Consider the following 24,536-nt stretch of genomic DNA (forward strand, 5'->3'; position numbering starts at 1 on the left):
GCATCAACACATTTTATTAGTGTAAAATAACTGTGTGGGTCTTCACCTCAAGTCAAGATGTGTGTGTTTGTTAGTCAGTCTGGCCTGTATATCTGCCCAGCAACTGTTCTGACACACATACTAACACACACTCAAAACATCAACATGACTTGTTAAACACACAGGAATGGTCATGCAGAGTTCAAGACCCCCAGCCTGTCCACACCTCTTCCTGTATCCAACACAATGCTGTCAATGACCCGCTCGTAAATTTATCAGAAAATAATACACCACACACACATGATGTAACATGAATGATGAAACATTCTGTTGTGTTTTATTACAGTGCCAAAACCTCAGACTGTATGGTGTCAATCTCCCTATGAGCTATAAACATGAGATGTTTCTCCTCTGGACTGAAGGTGAGCAGTAATGTCTCTTTCTGTGAAAAAAATCAGTAATTGTAATGATAGCACTGTGAAAGAAATATTTGTGAATCTATTTTTAGTTTAAAAATGACCCATCAGTAAAAATAGTAATGTCCCCCTGTGGTGAAAATCAAGTTTTTGATGTTGTTTATATGTCTATGTGGTGTTTTTAATATGCTTTAAGACAAACCATGTGCAAATTCATAAGTCAACACCATTTCTGAGCCAGTGATCTAAAGACGCAACATGTCTCACAAACATGTTTTGAAATCGCTGGTGTTTGTGATGTCACAAACTACCTTGTAACCAATCACATCAACATGCTGATGGGCTTTAGCATATCATTAACTATGACTGCTCTGAAGCAGGGGAGTCTCTGGTATATTTTTCTATTGATATGAAAAATAGGGTAGAATTACCAATAGGGTGTATGATGTACATTATGATTTTAGGATGAACTATATGCCTTTCTCCACTGAGGTTCTAAGTTCAAGGCGTTTGTAAAGATGCTGATTTTTCGAAGGCAGCTGTCTGACTCTGAGATGGTGAACTGGAACATGGTTTGTGTAACTTTAGCAACATATTATTATCTGTTTGATAACATAGTCAAGCAAAATGCTAATCATATTAAAGGTGCTATAGAGGATGTTTTCGACGACTGAGAAACCAAAGACCGTTAGTGAGTTTTTTAAATGAGCGCATGCGTAAGAACAACCCCCTTCCTTCACCGCTCAGTTCGAGGGAACGCCTATCAAAACTTGTGCACGAGTATTGGAACACGAGTGTTTGTTTACCACCGGCATTCGCTGTGTCGTGTTAGTGGATTCATTATGTCGGACTCACCGCAGGTAACTCATAATCTGCAGTTGTTACTCCTGTCTCCTGACAAAAACATTGCATGCGGCGCCTGTGGAGTGTGGAAAGTTACTGGAGCACGCAGCCGCGCTCGTCTCTCACAAGGAACGTCATGGCAGTGATTGACAAGCCAGAGGGCCAATCGTTTACGCGATGATCACGTAAACGATTGGCTGATGTTTTTAAGGCCCTACCTCATGCACAGATGATGTATATTAATATTATTCCTTTCAGAGAACCTAATAAATAGTCTTTTATCAATTAGTAAAGACAGTTTCAAGTAATATTGCAAAAATTTATAAAACAAAACATCCTCTTTAGCACCTTTAAATACTGTTATGTGTGTGATGTTTAAAAGCGATACCATTGTGCAGCGTTTACCTCAGTAAGTTGTGGATCTCTGAGTCCGTAAATGAGTGGAGGCGGGGCTAATTAGCATATTCATAGTATACTAATTGAAGCAAGGGTGTAGAGTTACATTCAAACATGAAGATTTTTTTTTTCACAGAAAAAAAAAATCATTATGGTGATCAAAGATGAGTTTTATGGGATAAAATGATTGATTACAGGGGGACTTTAAATGCTGAACCCATTTTTGAACCACTGCATAACATTACATTTCTATTTTTACAGAAAGATATGTTTTGTGTAATCTAATGCCAATCCTTTGCTTGACTGTTTATGAGAGGCATCTGCATTTGTAGACGTGTGTGTGTTTGTGTGTGTGTGTTTTAAGAGGTGTCCCATGGAATCTGATAAGTGAGGCTCAATGGGGAAATAAGGTCACACCACTTGACCTGCAGGTGTGTGTGTGTGTGTGTGGTTCATGTATTTCCTACTTTGTGGGCACAAAATGTCCTCACAAGGATAGTAATACCAGACATTTTTAATCTTATGGGGACATGTTTTGGTCCTCATGAGGAAAAAGAGCTTATAAATCATACTAAATTATGTTTTTTGAAAATGTAAAAATGCAGAAAGTTTTCTGTTATGGGTAGGTTTAGGAGTTAGGGGATAGAATATACAGTCTGTAAAGTATAAAAATCATTGTCTATGGAAAGTCCCCATAAAACATGGAAACCCAGCATGTGTGTGTGTGTGTAAAAGCTTATATTTGAGTGTGTGTGCTGTTTATGACCCGGTCTCAGGACACAGACTGGAGTCAAGGGTTTACGCCCTCTGAGGTTTGCAGTAGGACACTGAAGGATTGAAGACAGTATGTTCCCACAGGGATCAATCATAAGACAACACATTCTAAAGACTGAAACCTCAGCGCGATTTTAACAGCCTGCAAATCTTAAAGGTTTCTCGACCTGTGCCAACCCTAAGCTGGAGTATGTTGAATAAATTTGTTGCATCCAGAGACAAGCGTGTAAATTGAGGGAGAGATTAAACACAACAATGAAACCTTAAATGAACTCAGCTTTGGATTCATCACAAGTGAGCCTCACTTTGAACCTTAATTTTGCGGTAAAATTTGCATGCAAATTTTGTCAGTTTATAATCTGTGCACCACATAACAATGAATAGGTAACTCACCTAAAAAAGTTAACTTGAATTTTAGTCAGTTTCTCATAAAAAGCCATTGTATGAATTCAAAAGACATACTAGAACACAGAAGTTGTATGGTTGACATTTATGGCACTTTATTGGTGCTTTTGCATCAAACCTCTGTTTATCTATTTAGCGTTTCAAAGCAGCTTTACAGTGATAAACAGGAAAATAGTGAACAATAATGCCAACAGATTTCAATTATATTTCTTTAATAACACAAAAGAAACAGAAAATCAAGCACGCTGCTTGTTGACAGCTTCTTGAATCAGTTCACATAGATGTTGAAACAGAGAGAAAGTTTCCATTACTGCGTTCCTTGAATCAAATGCACCTGTTGGGAAGGCCACCTCACATTACAGAGGTGTGTGCTGGAGAGAGAGCGAGAGATAGCATTTTAATAGGTGGATAAGGTGATGGATATTAGCGTGTCTAAGGAAAGAACGAAGCACTTCTGAGAACTTCAAAATCTTCTTCCTCTATGCCAGAGCTTGTAGGGCAGATCCTCCATTTCTTATTTAAAATCTGCGTCTGCAACACTGATGCAGGATAAACACTTGGCCCACCGACTCTGAGAGGCATTAAAATACCTTTCAATGTCAAATTCCCTTCCACTGTTCTGACAGTAATAATCTCATTCTGGCTCCGCAGATGAAAACACCTCGGAGAGCTTCTTCGTGATGTTTGTCAACTCTGATTATCGCAAGGCGGGCAAATATAGCCGTGAAGTGATAAATCATCTGGGATGGCACATGTCTCTGCTATCAGGTAACCCACTTTGAACTAAGGGGGATGTTGACTAAAAATAAACCCTCTCCCCAAACCCCCAAGACCTTTCAGCTTTATGTGAACCTCATATTCTCCAGACCTACATCACTGTTGAGTATAATTGCCCATCTGGATTTTAAAAAAAGGGTTTTGGGATTTTGTCTCTGGGATTTTCTCTGTTAGGACAAACAGTTTCTGTTGTGAATGCAGAGAACTGATGCCAAGAGCTGTCTGCTTTAAGAGTGAGATTTTTGGATGTCGTAATTAAGGTAATGGACTCTCAAAGGTTGTGAGGTTTAATGACTTTAACTTTTAAAATAAAATATTTTTTGTATTTTATCTATTTCTTGAATTAATTACACAAATAGTTATGTTTACTATCACAGTGCACTTTTCATATTCTAACAAGAAATGTAGTTTTAAAGGTCATCTTTAAAAAACACCTAACTTTTTGTTGTTGTTTTGCATGCATATTAAAGGAGTCAGGTGGTGTATATGAGTAATAATTGACCTTATTTATGTTTTGCTTTACGTCTGTTAAGGTATTTATGAAGTCTTGCATCTGACTGAAGTGCGTGATGACAGTTTAAGAGTGGCTTAAGAAAATCACGCAGGTAGGAAAAACAGGGCTGAGTCATATTCATTTGAGAGCGCTGACGTAGGAATCACGTATGGAAATTACACACACATGGTTTGATACAAATCTAAATGGAAAATCATTTGACTAATCAGTCAGTCAGTTTTCCAGTGTAGCCCAACACCATCGGTCAACAAGGTTGTTTGTAATGGAAAAACATAGGATTGAATGCATTTATTTTTATTTCTGAAATGACTTTAACACTTAAAGGGATAGTTCACCCAAAAATGAAAATTTGATGTTTATCTGCTTACCCCCAGGGCATCCAAGATGTAGATTACTTTTTTTCTTCAGTCGAACGCAAATTATGATTTTTAACTGCAACCGCTGCCGTCTGTCAGTCAAATAATAGCAGTGATTGGGAACTTGAACAATAAGAGTCAAAAAAACTTCCATAGACAAGTCCAAATTAAAACCTGCGGCTCATTGATGTCCTAAGACACGAAACGATCGGTTTGTGCGAGAAACCGAACAGTATTTATATAATTTTTTACCTCTAATACACCACTATGTCCAACTTCGTTCAGCTTCCGGCTAGTAAGGTCTGATTGCGCTCAGACAACGGAAGTGATGTCTCGCGCTCATTGAAGTATATGGGCGAGACATCACTTCCGTCATCACAACGCGTTTTTGACCTCACTAACAGGAAGCTGAACGAAGTTGGACATAGTGGTGTATTAGAGGTAAAAATTATATAAATAATGTTCGGTTTCTCGCACAAACCGATCGTTTCGTGTCTTAGGACATCAATGTGTCGTCACGAGCCGCAGGGTTTAATTTGGATTTGTCTATGGAAGTTTTTTCGACTCTTATAGTTGAAGTTCCCATCTACTGCTATTATTTGACTGACAGACGGCAGCGGTTGCAGTTAAAAATCATAATTTGCGTTCGACTGAAGAAAAAAAGTCACCTACATCTTGGATGCCCTGGGGGTAAGCAGATAAACATCAAATTTTCATTTTTGGGTGAACTATCCCTTTAAAATGACATTTATTTAAAGATTTTATTTTAAGTTAATTTATTTAATATATATATATTAAATTTTTCTTTTATATTATATAAATGTATGTTTAATATTAGATAAATAATACAATAATATACATTTTATAATTAACATTAAATTAACATTAACTTTAAATTAAATAGATAATGCAATACGAAAATGTTCTTAAATATTACAATATTAAAGATGTTTTCTGAAAGATATTTTCAATGTTTTTAATCTCAAATCTATCTTGTTTAAAGAATATTTAGGTTTTTTTTTTATAAAAATACATAGGACACACAAATATAACGGTATTGTCACATGATTTTGCCCATTATGTCTTACAAAACAGACTGCGGTTGTACAATGGTACTGGTAATGGTATTGATAGTATCAGAAATTGATAAACATATTCATGTATTATAGTATTACCACATATTAACCCAAGCTACTAAAAAGAATACAATGTCTAAAAACCACAGTACACTCTAAAAAATAAAACATTGGTTCAACAAAAAAAAATATGTTAACCTTTTCCGCTAGAATTTTTAACTTAAGCCAATTGGGAGAATTACATTAATTCAAAGCAATATTTTGAGTTGATCCAACATAATGTTTTAAGTAAGGTGAAGACGTTTTTTTGCCACAATAAAAACACATTTCTAAGTAACATGAACTTAATAATTGTCAACATGAATGCAACTATTTAAGTTGCTCCAACATAATGTTTTAAGTAAGGTGAAGACGCTTTTTGGACACAATAAAACGCATTTCTAAGTAACATGAACTTAATAATTGTCAACATGAATGCAACTATTTAAGTTGATCCAACAAAATGTTTAAAGTAAGGTGAAGACGTTTTTTTTGCCACAATAAAACGCATTTCTAAGTAACATGAACTTAAAAATTTGTCAACATGAATGCAACTATTTACGTTAATCCAACATAATGTTTTAAGTAAGGTGAAGACGCTTTTTGGACACAATAAAACGCATTTACATGAACTTACCAAGCACCGCTTGTCACCATGATGGTAAATCTCCAAAAACCCACATTAACGAAACTCTTCTAAATTAGCATAATAAAACACTAATTACTGCTAAATCTACCTTACAATTAATCTTGTGCAAAAAACATTATATAACACTTAATTTTAGCATTTACTCTCCCCTTCAAGTGCCATGGGCAAAGCATGATGGGAAATATAAATCCCAGCCCAGTTTCACTTAACTTAAGTTCGTCTAAATTAAAAGAAGTGTTCATACAACAGCAATGAAACACGTTTATACATCATCAGATTGTATTTTACATTAACAGAACTTAAAATTAAATACATTTTTGATTAACTGAAAATGTTAAACTATGACAAGTCATGATAGTATATCGAATCAATAGGCATAATTTGTGTGTCATTCAAGCTCAATAAAATAACAAGTAAAAAGTCTAACAGCATTTCAGAACTTGATTTTTATTTCACAACAATATATATAAGTAATGACTAAAGGTCCCCTGAATTAGTTTTTAGAGTGTAGTGCCACAGTACACTTTAAAAATGAATTGTTGGTTTAACTTAAAAAAAGTAAGTTACCTGGTTTTCTTCAAAATTCAAAATTTGAGTTAATACAATAAAGGCGATTGGTTTAATCAACATAAACTCAAAATATTATGTTATCTGAACCACATTAATTATTTAAGTTGATTTGACAAAAGAATGTTGTGAATGTTTCTTTGCTGAATCTTTCTTTTTTAAATGATCTACAGCTCTCAATTTCTATGCGTCTAATTGTTCCTTATTTTCTTTTTTTCTTCTTTTTCCATTTCCTCTCTCGCAATGACGTGTGCGCAGTGATCCAGAGAGAGGAGATGACAGCTGAGCGGGTTGACAATCTGCTGCTCTTGGACACAGATGCTGTCAACTCTTCCCTCGCCTCAGTGCACGTAAAGCAAGATGAGCCCCTGGACACCCAGACAGATGACAGCTTCAGTCCAATCCCTGATCAACAGCCTGATCCAGCCTCAGAAAGTCAGGGCAGGGCCATGGAGATCCATAGTCCAAACATTCACGGGGAAACAAAAAATGAGAGTGGTTTAGTCTTAACGCAGCCCCTGGATCACACTGCACTGATTGAACCGAAAATAAATCATCCAAATGATGATAAAAGCAATAATTGTGACTTTGATACTGGTGTTGTAATGGAGACTGACAATATTACAAACAGCATTAACAACCCTGACCCAATTCACCTTATGGACATGGACAATATGATAGACAGAAATCAAAATGACAAACAAAGTGATTTAAACACTATAGAGGATCCAAATGAGGCTCATGGCACTTTAATGAGTCCAGAAGTTCCATCATTAACAGAACGCAACAGACAAGAAGAAATGAGCCAATACACCATTTTAAAGCAATATTCCTCCTTTGAGAGTGTTGGACTTGAGGTTAGTCGAATGGCTAATGATGACGATCCCCTGGTAAATATTGTCTCTGATGTAATGAATAGTGAGCAAAACCATGAACAACCACTTTCAATTGCAAACAATGAGACTGATTCAACTTCGCCTGAATCATTCGTTCAGACCTGTGGGGATACATCTGAAGGTGTTTATGTAGCAGTGGAAGCAGCGACTGCCTATAAAACTGACCCAGAAATGCCTGACATTGCAGGGGAGTTGATGTGTGCTGGCTTCACAACTTCCCAGACACCAAAGATAGAAGATCCGAAGACTGACGTTCCTATATGTTTGGCCGATTTGCACGAAGCAGATATCTTAACACATGCCTCCACATTATTAGATTCTTTGGGGATGAGTAATGTATTGGAAACAGCTGACATGCCTGCCAATGACAGTGAGATCATTCAGACTGTAAATAAAGACTTGGCTTCCTCAAATAGTGAGTTTTGCACTGCCGTTTTTACCCAGACGGTTCAGAACCTTCAGCAGGTTTCAGAACATGATGTAACGGATTTGGAATCCAACAGAACTGATGATTCCACGCTTGATAGAATGATAGATACAAAATTCTCATTGGAAGTCAGTAGAGTGCAACCATTGGTGGCTTGTAGCCATGATACGAGTGCAACAATAGGTAATTCTGAGTCATTTTCCCCCCAGTCCATACTTGAAACAGCACAGATTGGTGAAAAACATGAGAAGGATCTCTCACAGGTGGTCCCTAACCCAACACCTGTCACGAATGGAGATTTAGGTAAACGTTCTGAGGAGACCGGGGGCTGTTGCTTAAAGTTCACAGGAACGGAACGTGATGTTAAGGCTGGTAGTGAGTTGTGGCTGGATGCTTGCCAGTTCTTGGCAGGTGAAGAGTATGAGGGTGCTATTTTTGACAAGTGGGGTCGTTCATGCTCTCCCAGCCCCCTTACGGCCCATTCAGACAACACAAAAGCCTCAGATTACTCTAGGAGAGAAAACATTTCAATTGACCACCACGCTGAAGACTTGGAGCTGAGATTTAAACCTGTTGAGAGGTGGTCGTCCTCAGACAGCTGGGCTAGCGCTCTTTCAGACTGGTTCCAGGCAGTTAACACCTATCCAGAAGACTTGGGTGCTAACACTTCAAGCCCTGATTCTAAGCATAGTATGGCAATCCAGGACAAGATTTTGGAGCAAAGGACAGGTCCAGATAATGCAAACAACACTGGACAGACTTGTCTGTCTCTGAACCTCCTAGAACCAGAAGAACCAGGTCAAGCCTCAAGTAGAGGACAAGTCGAGTCTGATAACACTAATGGAACTAAAGGAGATAAAGACGGACTTCCTTCACATTCAGACGCAGACAGGCGGGACAATACAACGATGGAGAACAACGTGAGTTTGTTGGAGACTCTGGTTATGTCTGAATCCCTTAAACCAGATAAGAATGCAGCCATTGATACATTTAATGCATCAAAGTCATGTATGTCTTCTGCAAATGAGTTCAACCCCAAACAATATGGAAGTCAGCACATCTCTGGAGAGCTTTGGGGTGCAAAGGTGAGATTACTAGCACACTTCTTCAAATATAATTAGCACAGGCAGATGTAGACTGCAGATGTAGTGTTTTGACTGAGTATTCTTTCGATCTTTTGCAATTTGCATTGCACTTCAAAGTTTTCAGTTTAACCTAAGGGTTAGTTTTGGCTACCTGCACTGAAATAACCTTAAGTATTTTAAGGTTATTTTATTGAAGTAAGCTTAAGTATTTTAAAAGATGAATCTGAATTCAACTACTACATGGTTGCAGAATTACACAGAAATTAACATTTGTACCTTTAGTTCAATGATGGGATCATACACCATGTTAATACCTCATATACCAAGCTACTGTACTTTAACGAATACACTGGTACATCTCCAAAAACATGTCACACAAAAAATGCCAATACCATGACATTTTTAACATAGTTTTGTTAGATACCATTTCCATTAAGGAAACGTCTTCTACATGTTACTGTGATCTTAAATAGCCTGCCACCTTTAACTTTCCTTTAATAGATCTTACATGTTTTTAACAATGTCATTGTGACTTTCATTATTTATTATGACACTCTATGTGCTGGAAGAGCCCAGTCATTCCACACATGAATATCACTTCATAATGTACTCTCTCTCCCTCTCTCTCTTTCTCATACACACATAACAAACACAAACTTCTAGAGCCATTTTTGACAAATTCATCCACAAAGTATGGCTCAAACTCACTCACTAATCCTTAAACATTCACCGTTTTCCTCATTCATGACAGACAGCTGTGGCTGCTGAGGAAATGTGAGGTGCAGAGAAAAATACTGATAAACAGAAATGCAGACTAATTATAGAGAGTGGCAGATGATAATAGATCAGAGAGCAAAAGAGGACCTGGAGAGGAAGGGGGTTGAGTGGCACGAGCACAGCTGAGGGCCGAAATACGACCCCTGCTCGCAACTTCAGTGTCGTACTGTACGGCAGTTTCTCCAATCCCACAGACCCCTGATGCAGTGGGAGAGCTGTGATTGGTTCACCTGCTTTACACAGTGGCTGTGATCACTATAATAGAGATGATCCCTGCCATTGCCAACCACACGTGGCTTTGGACTGCTGCATGAAAGCATAATGATTTTTACATTAGGCAGACCAACGCCTCAGTGAGGTACGTAAACAAACAATGACATGCAGTTTGGGCAAGAATATCCTTAAATTGTGATTTGTTAAATGATACTAATTCTTCAGTTACTGTGCTGTCTTTATTGTCTTCAGATAGGCCTTTCTGTCTTCTGCCTGACATTTAATTTTTTTGTCCATTTTTCTGTGTTTCAGTCGGAGGGAAATACGTTGGTGGAGGTGACTGGAGACAAAATTTCTGTACTTGGGTTGGTCTTCGAGGAGGAACGCCAAAGCAGCTTTTCTTCTCCGAAGATCTCAGCTTACACCAGCAACAAGAATTTAACTGGCTGTGTGAGTGGCGAGGAGCGGCGTCACGGCTCCAATGTGAATCACCGCACATGTCCCTCTCAATCGGATGTTCACGTGTCTTCTGAGGCGGGATGTGCTGAAGGAAATGGATCGTTTGTGCATTCTAACTCTGATGACTGTACAGTGAAGCCAAGAGAAGAGGAAATAAGTACAATTCCAGGGTTTATTATGCCGTTTGCTCCACTCTGTACTGGAAATAATTTCCTCAATCATAGTTTATTGAGAGAGGACAGTCCAAAAGCTGATCTAGATCTTCCTCATAAAGGGATTGTTAATGAGATATACCTTAAGAGTGATCAAAAATCAGTCAGTAGTGACAATTCTTCTGAAGACCGCTTTCATACATGCCCTGACCAGTCTTCATCTTCATCCGGTGGAGATTCAGATGATCTTTCCATCAAGGATACTCCGAGAAAATCAGAGTATAGTGATACCTGTGGCATCAGCAAAGAGCTTTCTAAGTTAATTTTACTCACAGGAGAGCATTTTATGGTGTCTGAGGAGAAACGTGTTGCATATGTTACTCTAGACTTGGAGGAACCCAGAAATTTGAGTCTTTTTTCCTTGTCAAACTGTGAGGAACTACCTAAAACAGACACTATGCCTCACAAGACCTCCAAGACTTCCTCAGATGGTAAAACACGCTCTAAACATAAGGAGAAACTGGCGGAGAAGCAGCAACATGGGATTCAAACATCAAAAAAGCAAGATCTTCAGTTTTCATCCCAGGTGAAGGACGAATTCAACTCAGAAGGAGCTGGTTGTGAAGAATGTCCGGTTACTGTCATTGAAACTATCGTCATCACAGAGAAGACTGTTCCTAAAGCCCAAGTGAAAAAGAAAAAGAAGCACGTGCAACATGGGATGCCAAAACCCGAGAATGATCCCCCAACTAACATAGTGAGCAGGAGCACTCAGAAGAGCACAATTGGCAAGACAGAAAACCTTGAAGTGAAGTTGGCATCAAATGGTCTGGATAAACCAGCATATCATCTTCCCACCAAAATGGATATTACTAACAAAGATAGCACTCAAATTGTAATGTCAGTGAGACCCAAAGTAGAACCCAGTGGGGCCAAGATGGACCCTGCCACCGTAAATGCCACTCAGAAAGCTGTCCCTATAAAACTCAAAGCAGATGCCAGTAACACAGCCAAGATGGAAAATAAGACGTGCACATCAGATTCTCCTAGTGCGTGTTTACCCAACATGCCAAGTGATGACATAAAGCGCAGGCGAATTGCAGACGTGTCTGGAGCAGTTCCGATAAGGACGAGGCCACAGCTGCCTGCAATTTTCCGCCAAGCAAGAAAAGATGGAGAAGATGTGACCCGGAAAGCTTACAGTGAGGTTGTCAAGCAGAAGATTCCAAAACCCAAAGAAGGTTCTCCAAATATATTCCTGTTCAACTTAGAATTAAAAGTCAATCCATTAGAACAGAGCTAAACTCTACATGATATCAGCTCCCTAAAGCCCAATGTCCTGCAGAGTCTAGCTTCAACCTGCTCAAAACACACTTGTCTGGAGGTTTTCTAGTAATCCTGAAGACCTTGTTTAGCTTGTTCAGATGTGTTTGATTAGGACTGGAGCTAAACTCTGCAGAATAGTGACAGGATTGGATACCCCTTAGAACATTTTAAGTTTTTATACCAGTTTATGAGTCAGAAATGTCAGAACCCTGCAGGAAAAAACTCCAACTTGAACCAGTCTTATGTGGTTTGCTGGTCTTAACTGGTTTAAACTAGTCTACCAGCATAGTTAAGGTGGTTGAAAACCTCTATTAAAAGTGTCAGAAAACCTCTAATTAAAAAAAAAAAAAAAACAGACCAGCCCGAGAAGCTTGGCCACCTTAGAGACCAGCTAATCACCTCAAGGGATAGTTCACCCAAAAATGAAAATTATCCAATGATTTACTCATTGCCATCCTAGGTGTATATGATTATCTTCTTTCCGACGAACACATTCAGAGTTACATTAAAAAAATATCCTGGCTCTTCCAAGCTTTATAATGGTAGTGTGTGGTGCTCATGATTTTGAAGCCCAGAAAAGTGCATCCATCCATCATGAAAGTAATCCACACGACTCCAGGGGGTAAATAAAGGGCTTCTTAAGTAATGTGTTTTTGTAAGAAAAATATCCATATTTAAAACTTTATAAACTATAATAACCAGTTTCCGACAAACATCCGTACACAGGTCGATTTACGGCGGAAGCATAACCTCTGAACCGCGAGAGGTGTCTACTCTCACCTACTCCTACTCCCGGTTCAAACAAATAGGGCTGGGCAACAAACTCAAGCTCTCAAGCTTCTAATTTGTGACTGGTGTTTTCTTTTGTTCTATTCTCTGCGTTCATCAATACATCCTTTGTCGCATCAGAAGTTACGCTTCCACCGTAAGTCGACTTGCGTACGGATGTTTGCTGGAAACTGGTTATTATAGTTTATAAAGCTGTAAATATGGATATTTTTCTACTCCTTGCTTCACTTTAGAAGGCTTTTATTAACCCCCTTGAGCCGTGTGTATTAGTTTTATGATGGATGAATGCCTTTTAAGGGCTTCAATATCATGAGCGCCATTCACTACCATTATAAATTTTTGAAGAGCCAGGATATATTTTAATATAACTCCAATTGTGTTCGTCTGAGAGAAGATAGTCATATACACTTAGGATGACTTGAGGGTGAGTAAATCGTGGAATAATTTTCATTTTTGGGTTAACTATCCCTTTAGCCTGGGTTAAGCTGTTTCTAGGGCAATACATGGCAGAAGGTTAACAAATATTGCACAAATAAGTCGCCATGTGAATAATGGTCTATAAATGACATATTTTTATGTGTTTTTGTTGTAGTCGTGGTTCCTTGTGTAGTGTCAGAGATCCAGGCTGACCCTATCCCTGCTGACCCCCAAAACATCTTACTTTGGTGCCAGTTCAGCCCCATCCCACCTGATGCCACCATTAAGTGGACTAAAGAGGGAAGAGTGCTGTCAGAGATAAACAAAGTGTAAGAAAAACCCTCTTTACCCATCAGTCCCCACTTCACCTTATACCTACTTTATCACCTTCCTCTGGGTCCAAATTTAATTAGTTAACTAAGATGAAAGAACATCATTGTTTCTGAAGAAACTCATCGTAACTTTTTTTTACCACTTGGTGGCACTCTATTGTTGTCTAAATCTCCTATACATTTTGGCAGATACCTGACTGAACATCAGCGCACTGGTGATTCAACCATGAGTTGGAGTGGGAGCAAAATGAACCCTTTACATAACCATGTGATTCATTCCTACTAAATGCTGACTATGCCTCTCAAACAGGCCTCTGCTTTCCAGAATGGTCTTTCTGAGCTCTTTTGTAAGCTGTAACTAAAGTTATAGTGTATATAATAGGTATTCAAGGATTCATCTGCGTAGACCACTGTATTTAGTCTTCACGACCTAGACAGTTGATTAAGTAATTGAAAGTATTTGCCCAGATGTGTGAAAAATGATTGATTTACTAGATTTTTCTTTTCCTGCAGAGAGAAGGATGACGGCCGCTTCACACTGACAATCCTAGAGGCTTGCAGTAAAGATCTAGGGCTGTATAAATGCAGTCTGAATGCTGCCAACATTTCTGTTTCGACCTCAGAGTACCATCTCACATCTGAGGGTAAGACATAGAGGGCTGTTTTCTCACAATAATCTGATTAAAGGCTATAAAAGATTTTAATTTGCTGATGTACTCCGTGACTAAGCAGATAGTTACAGCAGGATGTTTAACTTGTGCTCTGAAGCTTCAGCAGGGAGAAGACAATAAAAAAATGGCAGATAGCTTATTACACACATTGACTCAACTGTCTACATTTTTTAATTGCAGTGCTTATGGAACTAGTCATTCCGAGTCATGATAAACCAGGTAAACCTTAATTTCATGGTCTCTTTAGAATCTCCCGTTCCTATGAGTAGCTAAACTATTATGAACGTTTTCTTTTATGCAAAGCTAAAAGGTGTATGATTTTTAATAGCTACTGGGTGTGATTGGTAACAGTTCTCCCCCTATTTAATCTCCCAGTTGAGCCCAGGGTTATGGACGGGGATGAGGAGAACATCCAGTGCAGCCCGCTTCTATTTAAGGAGGATTTTCTTTCGGATCAGTATTTTGGAGAGAATCAACCCGCTAGCATAGTGACTGAGAAAGTCCATTTCGGTGAAGGCATGCACCGCAAAGCTTTCAGGACCACACTTAGAGAAGGCAATCTACCACGATTCAACCCCGGCCATCCCTGCGTCCTGAAAGTCCACAACGGCATCAACTATGGGATTAAAAATAATGAGGAGCTTGTCCAGAAGAACTACAGCCTGGCTGTGGAGGTGAGAATGGATGTCTTCAGGGAGATGTTTAATTAAGAAATTAACTTAAGGAAATTTGGGACTGATTTTTTTCTCTCTCTGTATTAACCAGGAATGTCATGTGCAGAACACCGCCAGGGAATATATTAAAGCGTACAATAGTGTGGCCAAGTCTGCTGAATCATTTGGAGAGGTGCCAGAGTAAGTTTATCAAACTCTCCAACTGTCTCCTTGCTGTCTACACACTACTGATGTTACACAGTAATGTTTGTAATGTAAGGTGTAAAAAGTACTGGGAAACTTTATGTAATGCACTCAATTAAACGTTAAAGGTACCAAAAAGAGTAAAGTGGAAACATTTCTCTGTTTACTTAATTAAATAGTAAACCTAGCATTTGAATTTTGACAGTACTGAAGTTAAGAATTAGGAAAAAATGTCTAATTAAAGTAACATCTACAGTACGATCAAAAGTTTGGGGCAAAGTCAGAATTGCGAGATATAAAGTCAGAATTGCATGATATAAAGTCAGAATTGCGAATTATAAAGTCAGAATTGTGTGATATAAAGTCAGAATTGTGTGATATAAAGTCAGAATTGCATGAAATAAAGTCAGAATTGTGTGATATAAAGTCAGAATTGTGTGATATAAAGTCAGAATTGCGAATTATAAAGTCAGAATTGTGTGATATAGTCAGAATTGCGAATTATAAAGTCGGAATTGTGTGATATAAAGTCAGAATTGTGTGATATAAAGTCAGAATTGTATGATATATATTCAGAATTGCGAATTATAAAGTCAGAATTGTGTGATATAAAGTCAGAATTGCGAATTATAAAGTCAGAATTGTGTGATATAAAGTCAGAATTGCGAATTATAAAGTCGGAATTGTGTGATATAAAGTCAGAATTGTATGATATAAAGTCAGAATTGCGTGATATAAAGTCAGAATTGAATGATATAAAGTCAGAATTGTGTGATATAAAGTCAGACTTGCATGATATAAAGTCAGAATTGTGAATTATAAAGTCGGAATTGTGATATAAAGTCAGAATTGTATGATATAAAGTCAGAATTGCGTGATATAAAGTCAGAATTGCGTGATATAAAGTCAGAATTGTATGATATAAAGTCAGAATTGCGAATTATAAAGTCAGAATTGTGTGATATAAAGTCAGAATTGCGAATTATAAAGTCGGAATTGTGTGATATAAAGTCAGAATTGCATGATATAAAGTCAGAATTGTGTGATATAAAGTCAGAATTGTGTGATATAAAGTCAGAATTGCGTGATATAAAGTCAGAATTGCATGAAATAAAGTCAGAATTGTGTGATATAAAGTCAGAATTGTGTGATATAAAGTCAGAATTGCGAATTATAAAGTCGGAATTGTGTGATATAAAGTCAGAATTGTGTGATATAAAGTCAGAATTGCGTGATATAAAGTCAGAATTGCGAATTATAAAGTCAGAATTGTGTGATATAAAGTCAGAATTGCGAATTATAAAGTCGTAATTGTGTGATATAAAGTCAGAATTGTATGATATAAAGTCAGAATTGCGTGATATAAAGTCAGAATTGAATGATATAAAGTCAGAATTGTGTGATATAAAGTCAGAATTGCATGATATAAAGTCAGAATTGCGAATTATAAAGTCGGAATTGTGATATAAAGTCAGAATTGTGTGATATAAAGTCGGAATTGTGTGATATAAAGTCAGAATTGTATGATATAAAGTCAGAATTGCGTGATATAAAGTCAGAATTGCATGATATAAAGTCAGAATTGCATGATATAAAGTCAGAATTGCATGATATAAAGTCAGAATTGTGTGATATAAAGTCAGAATTGTATGATATAAAGTCAGAATTGCGTGATATAAAGTCAGAATTGCATGATATAAAGTCAGAATTGTGTGATATAAAGTCAGAATTGTGTGATATAAAGTCAGAATTGCGAATTATAAAGTCAGAATTGTGTGATATAAAGTCAGAATTGCGAATTATAAAGTCGGAATTGTGTGATATAAAGTCAGAATTGTATGATATAAAGTCAGAATTGCGTGATATAAAGTCAGAATTGCATGATATAAAGTCGGAATTGTGTGATATAAAGTCAGAATTGTATGATATAAAGTCAGAATTGCGTGATATAAAGTCAGAATTGTGTGATATAAAGTCAGAATTGCGAATTATAAAGTCGGAATTGTGTGATATAAAGTCAGAATTGCGTGATATAAAGTCAGAATTGTGTGATATAAAGTATGAATTGCGTGATATAAAGTCAGAATTACATGATATAAAGTCAGAATTGCATGATATAAAGTCAGAATTGTGTGATATAAAGTCAGAATTGCAAATTATAAAGTCAGAATTGCGAGTTGGAAAGTCAGAATTGCGAGTTATAAAGTCAGAATTGCGAATTATAAAGTCGGAATTGCGTGATATAAAGTCAGAATTGCGTGATATAAAGTCAGAATTGCGTGATATAAAGTCAGAATTGCGTGATATAAAGTCAGAATTGCGTGATATAAAGTCAGAATTGCGTGATATAAAGTCAGAATTGCGAATTATAAAGTCAGAATTGTGTGATATAAAGTCAGAATTGCGAATTATAAAGTCGGAATTGTGTGATATAAAGTCAGAATTGTGTGATATAAAGTCGGAATTGTGTGATATAAAGTCAGAATTGCGAATTATAAAGTCGGAATTGTGATATAAAGTCAGAATTGCGAATTATAAAGTCGGAATTGTATGATATAAAGTCAGAATTGCGTGATATAAAGTCAGAATTGCGTGATATAAAGTCAGAATTGCGTGATACAAAGTCAGAATTGCGAATTATAAAGTCAGAATTGTGTGATATAAAGTCAGAATTGCGAATTATAAAGTCAGAATTGTATGATATAAAGTCAGAATTGCGTGATATAAAGTCAGAATTGCATGATATAAAGTCAGAATTGCATGATATAAAGTCAGAATTGCAAATTATAAAGTCAGAATTGCAAGTTGGAAAGTCAGAATTGCGAGTTATAAAGTCAGAATTGCGAATTATAAAGTCAGAATTGTGAATTACAAAGTCAGAATTGCGAATTATAAAGTCAGAATTGCATGATATAAAGTAAGAACTGCCAATTATAGTCAGAATTGCATGATATAAAGTCAGAATTGCATGATATAAAGTCTGAATTGCATGATATAAAGTCAGAATTGCATGATATAAAGTCAGAATTGTGTGATATAAAGTCAGAATTCAGTGATATAAAGTCAGAATTGCGAATTATAACGTCAGAATTGCATGATATAAAGTAAGAACTGCGAATTATAACGTCAGAATTGCGAATTATAAAGTCAGAATTGTGTGATATAAAGTCAGAATTGCGAATTATAAAGTCAGAATTGCGTGATATAAAGTCAGAATTGCATGTTATAATGTCAGAATTGCGAATTATAAAGTCAGAATTGCGAATTATAACGTCATAATTGCATGATATAAAGTAAGAACTGCGAATTATAAAGTCAGAATTGCAAAGTATAAAGTCAGAATTGCGAATTATAAAGTCAGAATTGCCAATTATAAAGTCAGAATTGCCAATTATAAAGTCAGAATTGCATGATATAAAGTAAGAACTGTGAATTATAGTCAGAATTGCGTGATATAAAGTCAGAATTGCATGATATAAAGTTAGAATTGTGTGATATATAGTCAGAATTGAGTGATATAACGTCAGAATTGAGTGATATAACGTCAGAATTGTGAATTATAAAGTCAGAATTGCATGTTATAATGTCAGAATTGCGAATTATAAAGTCAGAATTGCGAATTATAACGTCATAATTGCATGATATAAAGTAAGAACTGCGAATTATAAAGTCAGAATTGCGAATTATAAAGTCAGAATTGCGAATTATAAAGTCAGAATTGCGAATTATAAAGTCAGAATTGCATGTTATAAAGTCAGAATTGCAAATTATAAAGTCAGAATTGCGAATTATAAAGTAAGAACTGCGAATTATAAAGTCAGAATTGCGAATTATAAAGTCAGAATTGCGAATTATAAAGTCAGAATTGCGAATTATAAAGTCAGAATTGCGAATTATAACGTCTGAATTGCATGATATTAAGTAAGAACTGTGAAAAATATAAAGTCAGAATTGAGAGTTATAAAGTCAGAATTGCAAATTATAAAGTAAGAATTGCAAGTTATAAAGTCAGAATTGCGAATTATAAAGTCAGAATTGCGAATTATAACGTCATAATTGCATGATATAAAGTAAGAACTGCGAATTATAAAGTCAGAATTGCCAATTATAAAGTCAGAATTGCGAATTATAAAGTCAGAATTGCGAATTATAAAGTCAGAATTGCATGTTATAAAGTCAGAATTGCAAATTATAAAGTCAGAATTGCGAATTATAAAGTAAGAACTGCGAATTATAAAGTCAGAATTGCGAATTATAAAGTCAGAATTGCGAATTATAAAGTCAGAATTGCGAATTATAACGTCTGAATTGCATGATATTAAGTAAGAACTGTGAAAAATATAAAGTCAGAATTGAGAGTTATAAAGTCAGAATTGCAAATTATAAAGTAAGAATTGCAAGTTATAAAGTCAGAATTGTGAATTATAAAGTCAGAATTGCATGTTATAAAGTCAGAATTGCGAATTATAACATCAGAATTGCATGATATAAAGTAACTGTGTGTTCACACCGCCGGCGGCGAGAGCGTCAAAGTGACGCTAGCCATTCATTTTCAATGAGAGCCGGCGACGAGCTCTGGCGAGAGCGGCGCGGCGCGTCTTGGGCGGTGAGAGCGGCGAGGAGAGTTGAAATCAGGTTAACTTTATGGTAATGAGCTATGACGCGGTTCGGCGGCAACTATTTGGAATGTAGAGGTCCTCGCTTGACAGGCTTCCGATTGGTTGATGCGACTTGTCATTTACTTTGACCCTCCCGTCGGCGGCGGTTTGAACGAACAGTACAGCGTTGTTGGCAGGGCGGCCAAGGCGATTGTTGACGCTCTCGCCGGCGGCGGTGTGAACGCACGGTAAGAACTGCGATAATTATAAAGTCAGAATTGAGAGTTATAAAGTCAGAATTGCAAATTATAAAGTAAGAATTGCCAGTTATAAAGTCAGAATTGCGAATTATAACATCAGAATTGCATGATATAAAGTAAGAACTGCGAAAATTATAAAGTCAGAATTGCGAGTTATAAAGTCAGAATTGCGAATTATAACGTCAGAATTGCATGTTAAAAAGTCAGAATTGCGAATTATAAAGTCAGAATTACATGTTAAAAAGTCAGAATTGCGAATTATAAAGTCAGAATTACGTGTTATAAAGTCAGAATTGCGAATTATAAAGTCAGAATTGCGAATTATATAGACAGAACTGCGAATTATAAAGTCAGAATTGCATGATATAAAGTAAGAACTGTGAAAATTATAAAGTCAGAATTGAGAGTTATAAAGTCAGAATTGCAAATTATAAAGAATTGCGAGTTATAAAGTCAGAATTGCGAAATATAAAGTCAGAATTGCGAGTTATAAAGTTATAAAGTCAGAATTGCATGTTATAAAGTCAGAATTGCAAGTTATAAAGTTATAAAGTCAGAATTGCGAATTATAAAGTCAGAATTGCATGTTATAAAGTCAGAATTGCGAATTATAAAGTCAGAATTGCATGTTATAAAGTCAGAATTGTGAATTACAAAGTCAGAATTGCGAATTACAAAGTCAAAACTGCAAATTATAAAGTCAGAATTGCATGATAATTAATCAAGTACTATTTTTTTATTTAGTGGTGAAAGCTTCCATATCAGCTGAATGCATCCTTGCTAAATAAAATATATTTGCTAAATAATATTTAAAATCTTTCTGACCCCAAGCTTTTGAATTGGTAGCTTTTTGGTAGTGTAGATTATGTTAGGTTCTAGGACACACTTTAAAATTCAGCAAAATTGTTATATTTACACATAAAGAAAGTGAATTCATCAGCATTCATAAACATCAGTATTTTTTAAAAAACCCTTTCCTTATTTTCCCAGAATCATCCCTATTTATTTGGTGCACCGACCATCTAACGAAATCCCTTACGCCACGCTGGAGGAGGAGCTGCTGGGAGACTTCGTGAAGTACTCTGTGAAGGACGGGAAGGAGATCAACCTGATGCACAGAGACTCTGAGGCGGGACAGAAATGCTGTGCTTTTCAGCACTGGGTCTACACACAGACAGAGGGTAACCTGCTGGTCACCGATATGCAGGGTAAATAATGTGCTTCCATTTTACCACATGCTGCACATCATGACATTAACAGTAAAGATGTTGGATGTAGATGTAATGAAGAAAAAATGTTCTCCTTCATGAACAGGTGTCGGTATGAAACTAACAGATGTTGGGATTGCCACCGGTAAAAAAGGGTAAGTTCTGAAACAAATATGTAAATATAAATGTAATAGAAATCTGTATTTAATAATAATACATTTAAATATCCCTTTCACAGTTAAATATTTAATATTTATTTAATATTTATATAATAGAAATTAGAGCTTCACGATTCTGAATAAATTGAGAATCACAATTTTTTTGTTTAAAATAGAGATCACATTTACTATTTTTTGATTATTACCATAGAAATCAGTGTTTATATCTGAACTATAAACTTTCGTGTAGCTCTAATGATAATAATAATAATAATAATAATAATAATAATAATAAATTATTTAAATATCCCCTCCTTATATTTGAGTGATGTTTAAATATTTGTAATAAAAAATGTGTAGTAAGCAGTAATATTTATTTTTATTGGTGCAGCTATAAGGGATTCAAGGGAAACTGTGCCACGTCCTTTATTGATCAGTTCAAAGCTCTGCATCAGTGTAACAGGTACTGTGAGCTACTGGGCCTGACGTCACTCCAACCCAAGCCAAAACGGACCGTTGCCCTCCCAAAGCCAAAAACACAACCCTTGACAAAGAAAAAAACCTTCGGCCCTGTTCTGAATGGCAAATCTTGATTGGACAGAAGCATTGAAGATTTGCTTGTAGGATAAATACTGCTTGCAGGTTTTATCAATGAAGTCTTTCTTAGGGACGAATGTGTTTCTGAGATGTTTCTTTAAATGTAAGATGACATTCATCTGTAAGGACAGTATGGAGGTTATTTCTTTCTTAAGAGTTCTTTTGTGCTATTTTAAATTAGCGTATTACTGATTTTTATTGATTTTTAAAAATGTTTTTAAGGGGTAAGTGGATTGTGACAATTTTTTTTCAACAGTTTTTTGATGTAATATTTTTGTTAAAACCAAAGAAATATAGGAAGTTATCAGCCTATAGTGTTTTATCCTGATTTGCTTTGTTGAAAAGTTCATAATCGTGCCAGTGGTGCTGCCATCTGTTTCTTTATTATTAGCCTACTGGCACTATTGTATAATAGATGTGCCAGAATAATAACAAAGAACTGGAAACGGTTCCTTGTGTTATTATGATTGTATGTTATGTGTTTATTTAACCGCTAAAGCTTAATGAGTTAGTTCACCCAAAAATGAAAAAAAAATGTCATAAATTAGGCTACTCACCCTCATATCATTCCAAACCCGCAAGCCTTTCATTTACCCTTGAAACACAAATTAAGATATTTTAAATGAGATTTCTGTTCCTCCATTGCCAGTCCACACAACTGTGTCACTTCAAAAAGTTCATAAAGAGATACGAATAGAGCGGTTAAGTCCAAATTTTCTGACGAGACTTGATCGCTTTATATGATGAACAGATTTAATTTAGGCTTTTATTCACATATAAACATTGATGAATGAACATAAACAGAAGCTCAACCAAACCTGTTTGACGTGCGAGAACAAATCTCATTGGTTCCTGCGAAAGCTGCATTGAACAGTTCTGGCTTGTTTCACACATCAAGCAAGCCTAAACTAAACTAATTAAAATGGGTCATGAGCAGTTGAAATACGCTAGAATACCTTGCTCATTTAAAGGTGTAGTAAGCAATTTATAAGAAATGCTGTTGAAAGTGAATCGGAGAGACCACCAAAACACACTTGTAGCGAATCAGCAGTAAGGGGTGTAAACGCTCATTGGGCGGAGGTGCCTATGTTGCATAGTGTGTTTGTGAATTTGAGGGCGGGGCTATCAAGATAGGGGTGTGATCCGTTTTTGATTAGGGGCATGTTTTGTTTTGGTGATTTCAAATACCAACAGCGTTTCTCAGAAATCGCTTACTGCACCTTTAAGAACATACATTTATTGTATGGACGGAGCATAAGTGTATAAAATGCATATGCATAGTTCAGTTAAAACCTTGCCATCTTTGGCTCGCTGTTAAACTGAATGTACAAGGTTTAAATAAATAACAACACTTAAATAAGAATGCGCTGTTTATTTTTCGATCAGTTATGGCAAAGACTATAGAATAACACAACGTGCGTCACTCGTGTTATTATGAATGGGAGAAAGTGCAACGCGCAATATGGCGGAATAAGTCCCGCCTTCTAAATAAGAGCCAATCGCTGATTGGTAAAGTCAGAAGCTCCGGTTCCTATAGAAACAGTCAGATGCGCGCCTCTGAAATGAGGCAAAAGAAACGCGAATTTAGGACTGCATATGCGCATTGAGCGTTTAGAAACTATGAGACAGTTGTTGTCAGACTTCATTGGTGATTTCAAATATGACATTTAATCGAAAGCTTGGCAAACAGCTTTAGAGAATTTGGTTTTTCTCCCATTTAAAGAGATAGGAGCTGCACTTGAATGCCCGAGAGGCGTTTCAAAGATGGCCGCCGAGTGAAATGACTTGTCTTAAAGCGACATTGGTTACGGGCCATTCACACAAAGTCTTACTGGTTTGGAAAGGCATGAGGGTCAGTAAATGATGACAGAATTTTCATTTTGGGGTGAACTATCCCTTTAAATAGATATTTATCTTATGAGTGAGATGAATGTACAACATGAAAAAAAATGTTAATGTAACTGCTAGAACTGAATGTTGGAAGCTGCTCATTTTCAATGTTAAAATTTACAAAGTAAAAATGCAAGTAAAAAATGTATTTAATTTACTGTTCAGTATTTAGTTTAACTTTATCTATTCTGTTTGTCTCTGGGAAGGTAGGATAAGGTGGTGAATATGATGCTATGGAAAAGTTTGTATGCTTGCCCTAGTAAACAGCTGTTGATTTGCCTCAGTAAGAATGACAATCCTCCCACCTTCACGTTTCTATCATCCTTCGAAAGTCAAATGACTTGTTGCCTCATTACTATATATAAACACACACGTTTGAAGCAACATATCTGTCCTGTTAATGTTAATGAATCGCACAAATGAATCACATGAAATTAAAAACTGTGACGCTAGCTACTTTATGCAAATCTAGATAGTCTTATATTTAAGTATTAGTAGTCTTAGTGAATGTGAATTGAAGGTCCATGGTTATAAGATTCTTGGTTTGACTGAACCACATTCTTGTTGTATTGGCTTTAAATGGGCTTTTCTGAATGATATATTGTAAAATAATAAATATAATTTTTCTTTTTT

The 24,536-nt window shown here is 36.3% G+C and overlaps 1 protein-coding gene across 5 annotated transcripts; it reads left to right on the forward strand.

Moving 5' to 3' along the window:
* The first annotated feature begins 383 nt into the window (after positions 1-383).
* alpk2 (alpha-kinase 2) lies at positions 384-24,536 on the forward strand. Of its 5 annotated transcripts, none has more exons than XM_067375955.1 (14): positions 384-401; positions 3,465-3,581; positions 3,765-3,850; positions 4,124-4,195; positions 7,050-9,199; positions 10,502-12,041; positions 13,508-13,661; positions 14,178-14,308; positions 14,516-14,554; positions 14,711-15,009; positions 15,101-15,189; positions 21,041-21,258; positions 21,365-21,413; positions 21,808-24,536. In XM_067375955.1, the coding sequence occupies exons 5-14, from the start codon at positions 7,067-7,069 to the stop codon at positions 22,007-22,009; spliced, it is 4,854 nt and encodes a 1,617-aa protein (XP_067232056.1). In that variant the 5' UTR covers positions 384-401; positions 3,465-3,581; positions 3,765-3,850; positions 4,124-4,195; positions 7,050-7,066; the 3' UTR covers positions 22,010-24,536. The 5 variants fall into 5 exon arrangements, with proteins under 5 accessions (XP_067232056.1, XP_067232055.1, XP_067232057.1 ...); XM_067375954.1 differs by lacking the exon at positions 384-401 and adding an exon at positions 859-967; XM_067375956.1 differs by lacking the exon at positions 384-401 and adding an exon at positions 2,597-2,702.

The sequence above is a fragment of the Chanodichthys erythropterus genome, chromosome 22 (genome assembly GCF_024489055.1).
Source record: "Chanodichthys erythropterus isolate Z2021 chromosome 22, ASM2448905v1, whole genome shotgun sequence".
NCBI classification, from domain to species: domain Eukaryota; kingdom Metazoa; phylum Chordata; class Actinopteri; order Cypriniformes; family Xenocyprididae; genus Chanodichthys; species Chanodichthys erythropterus.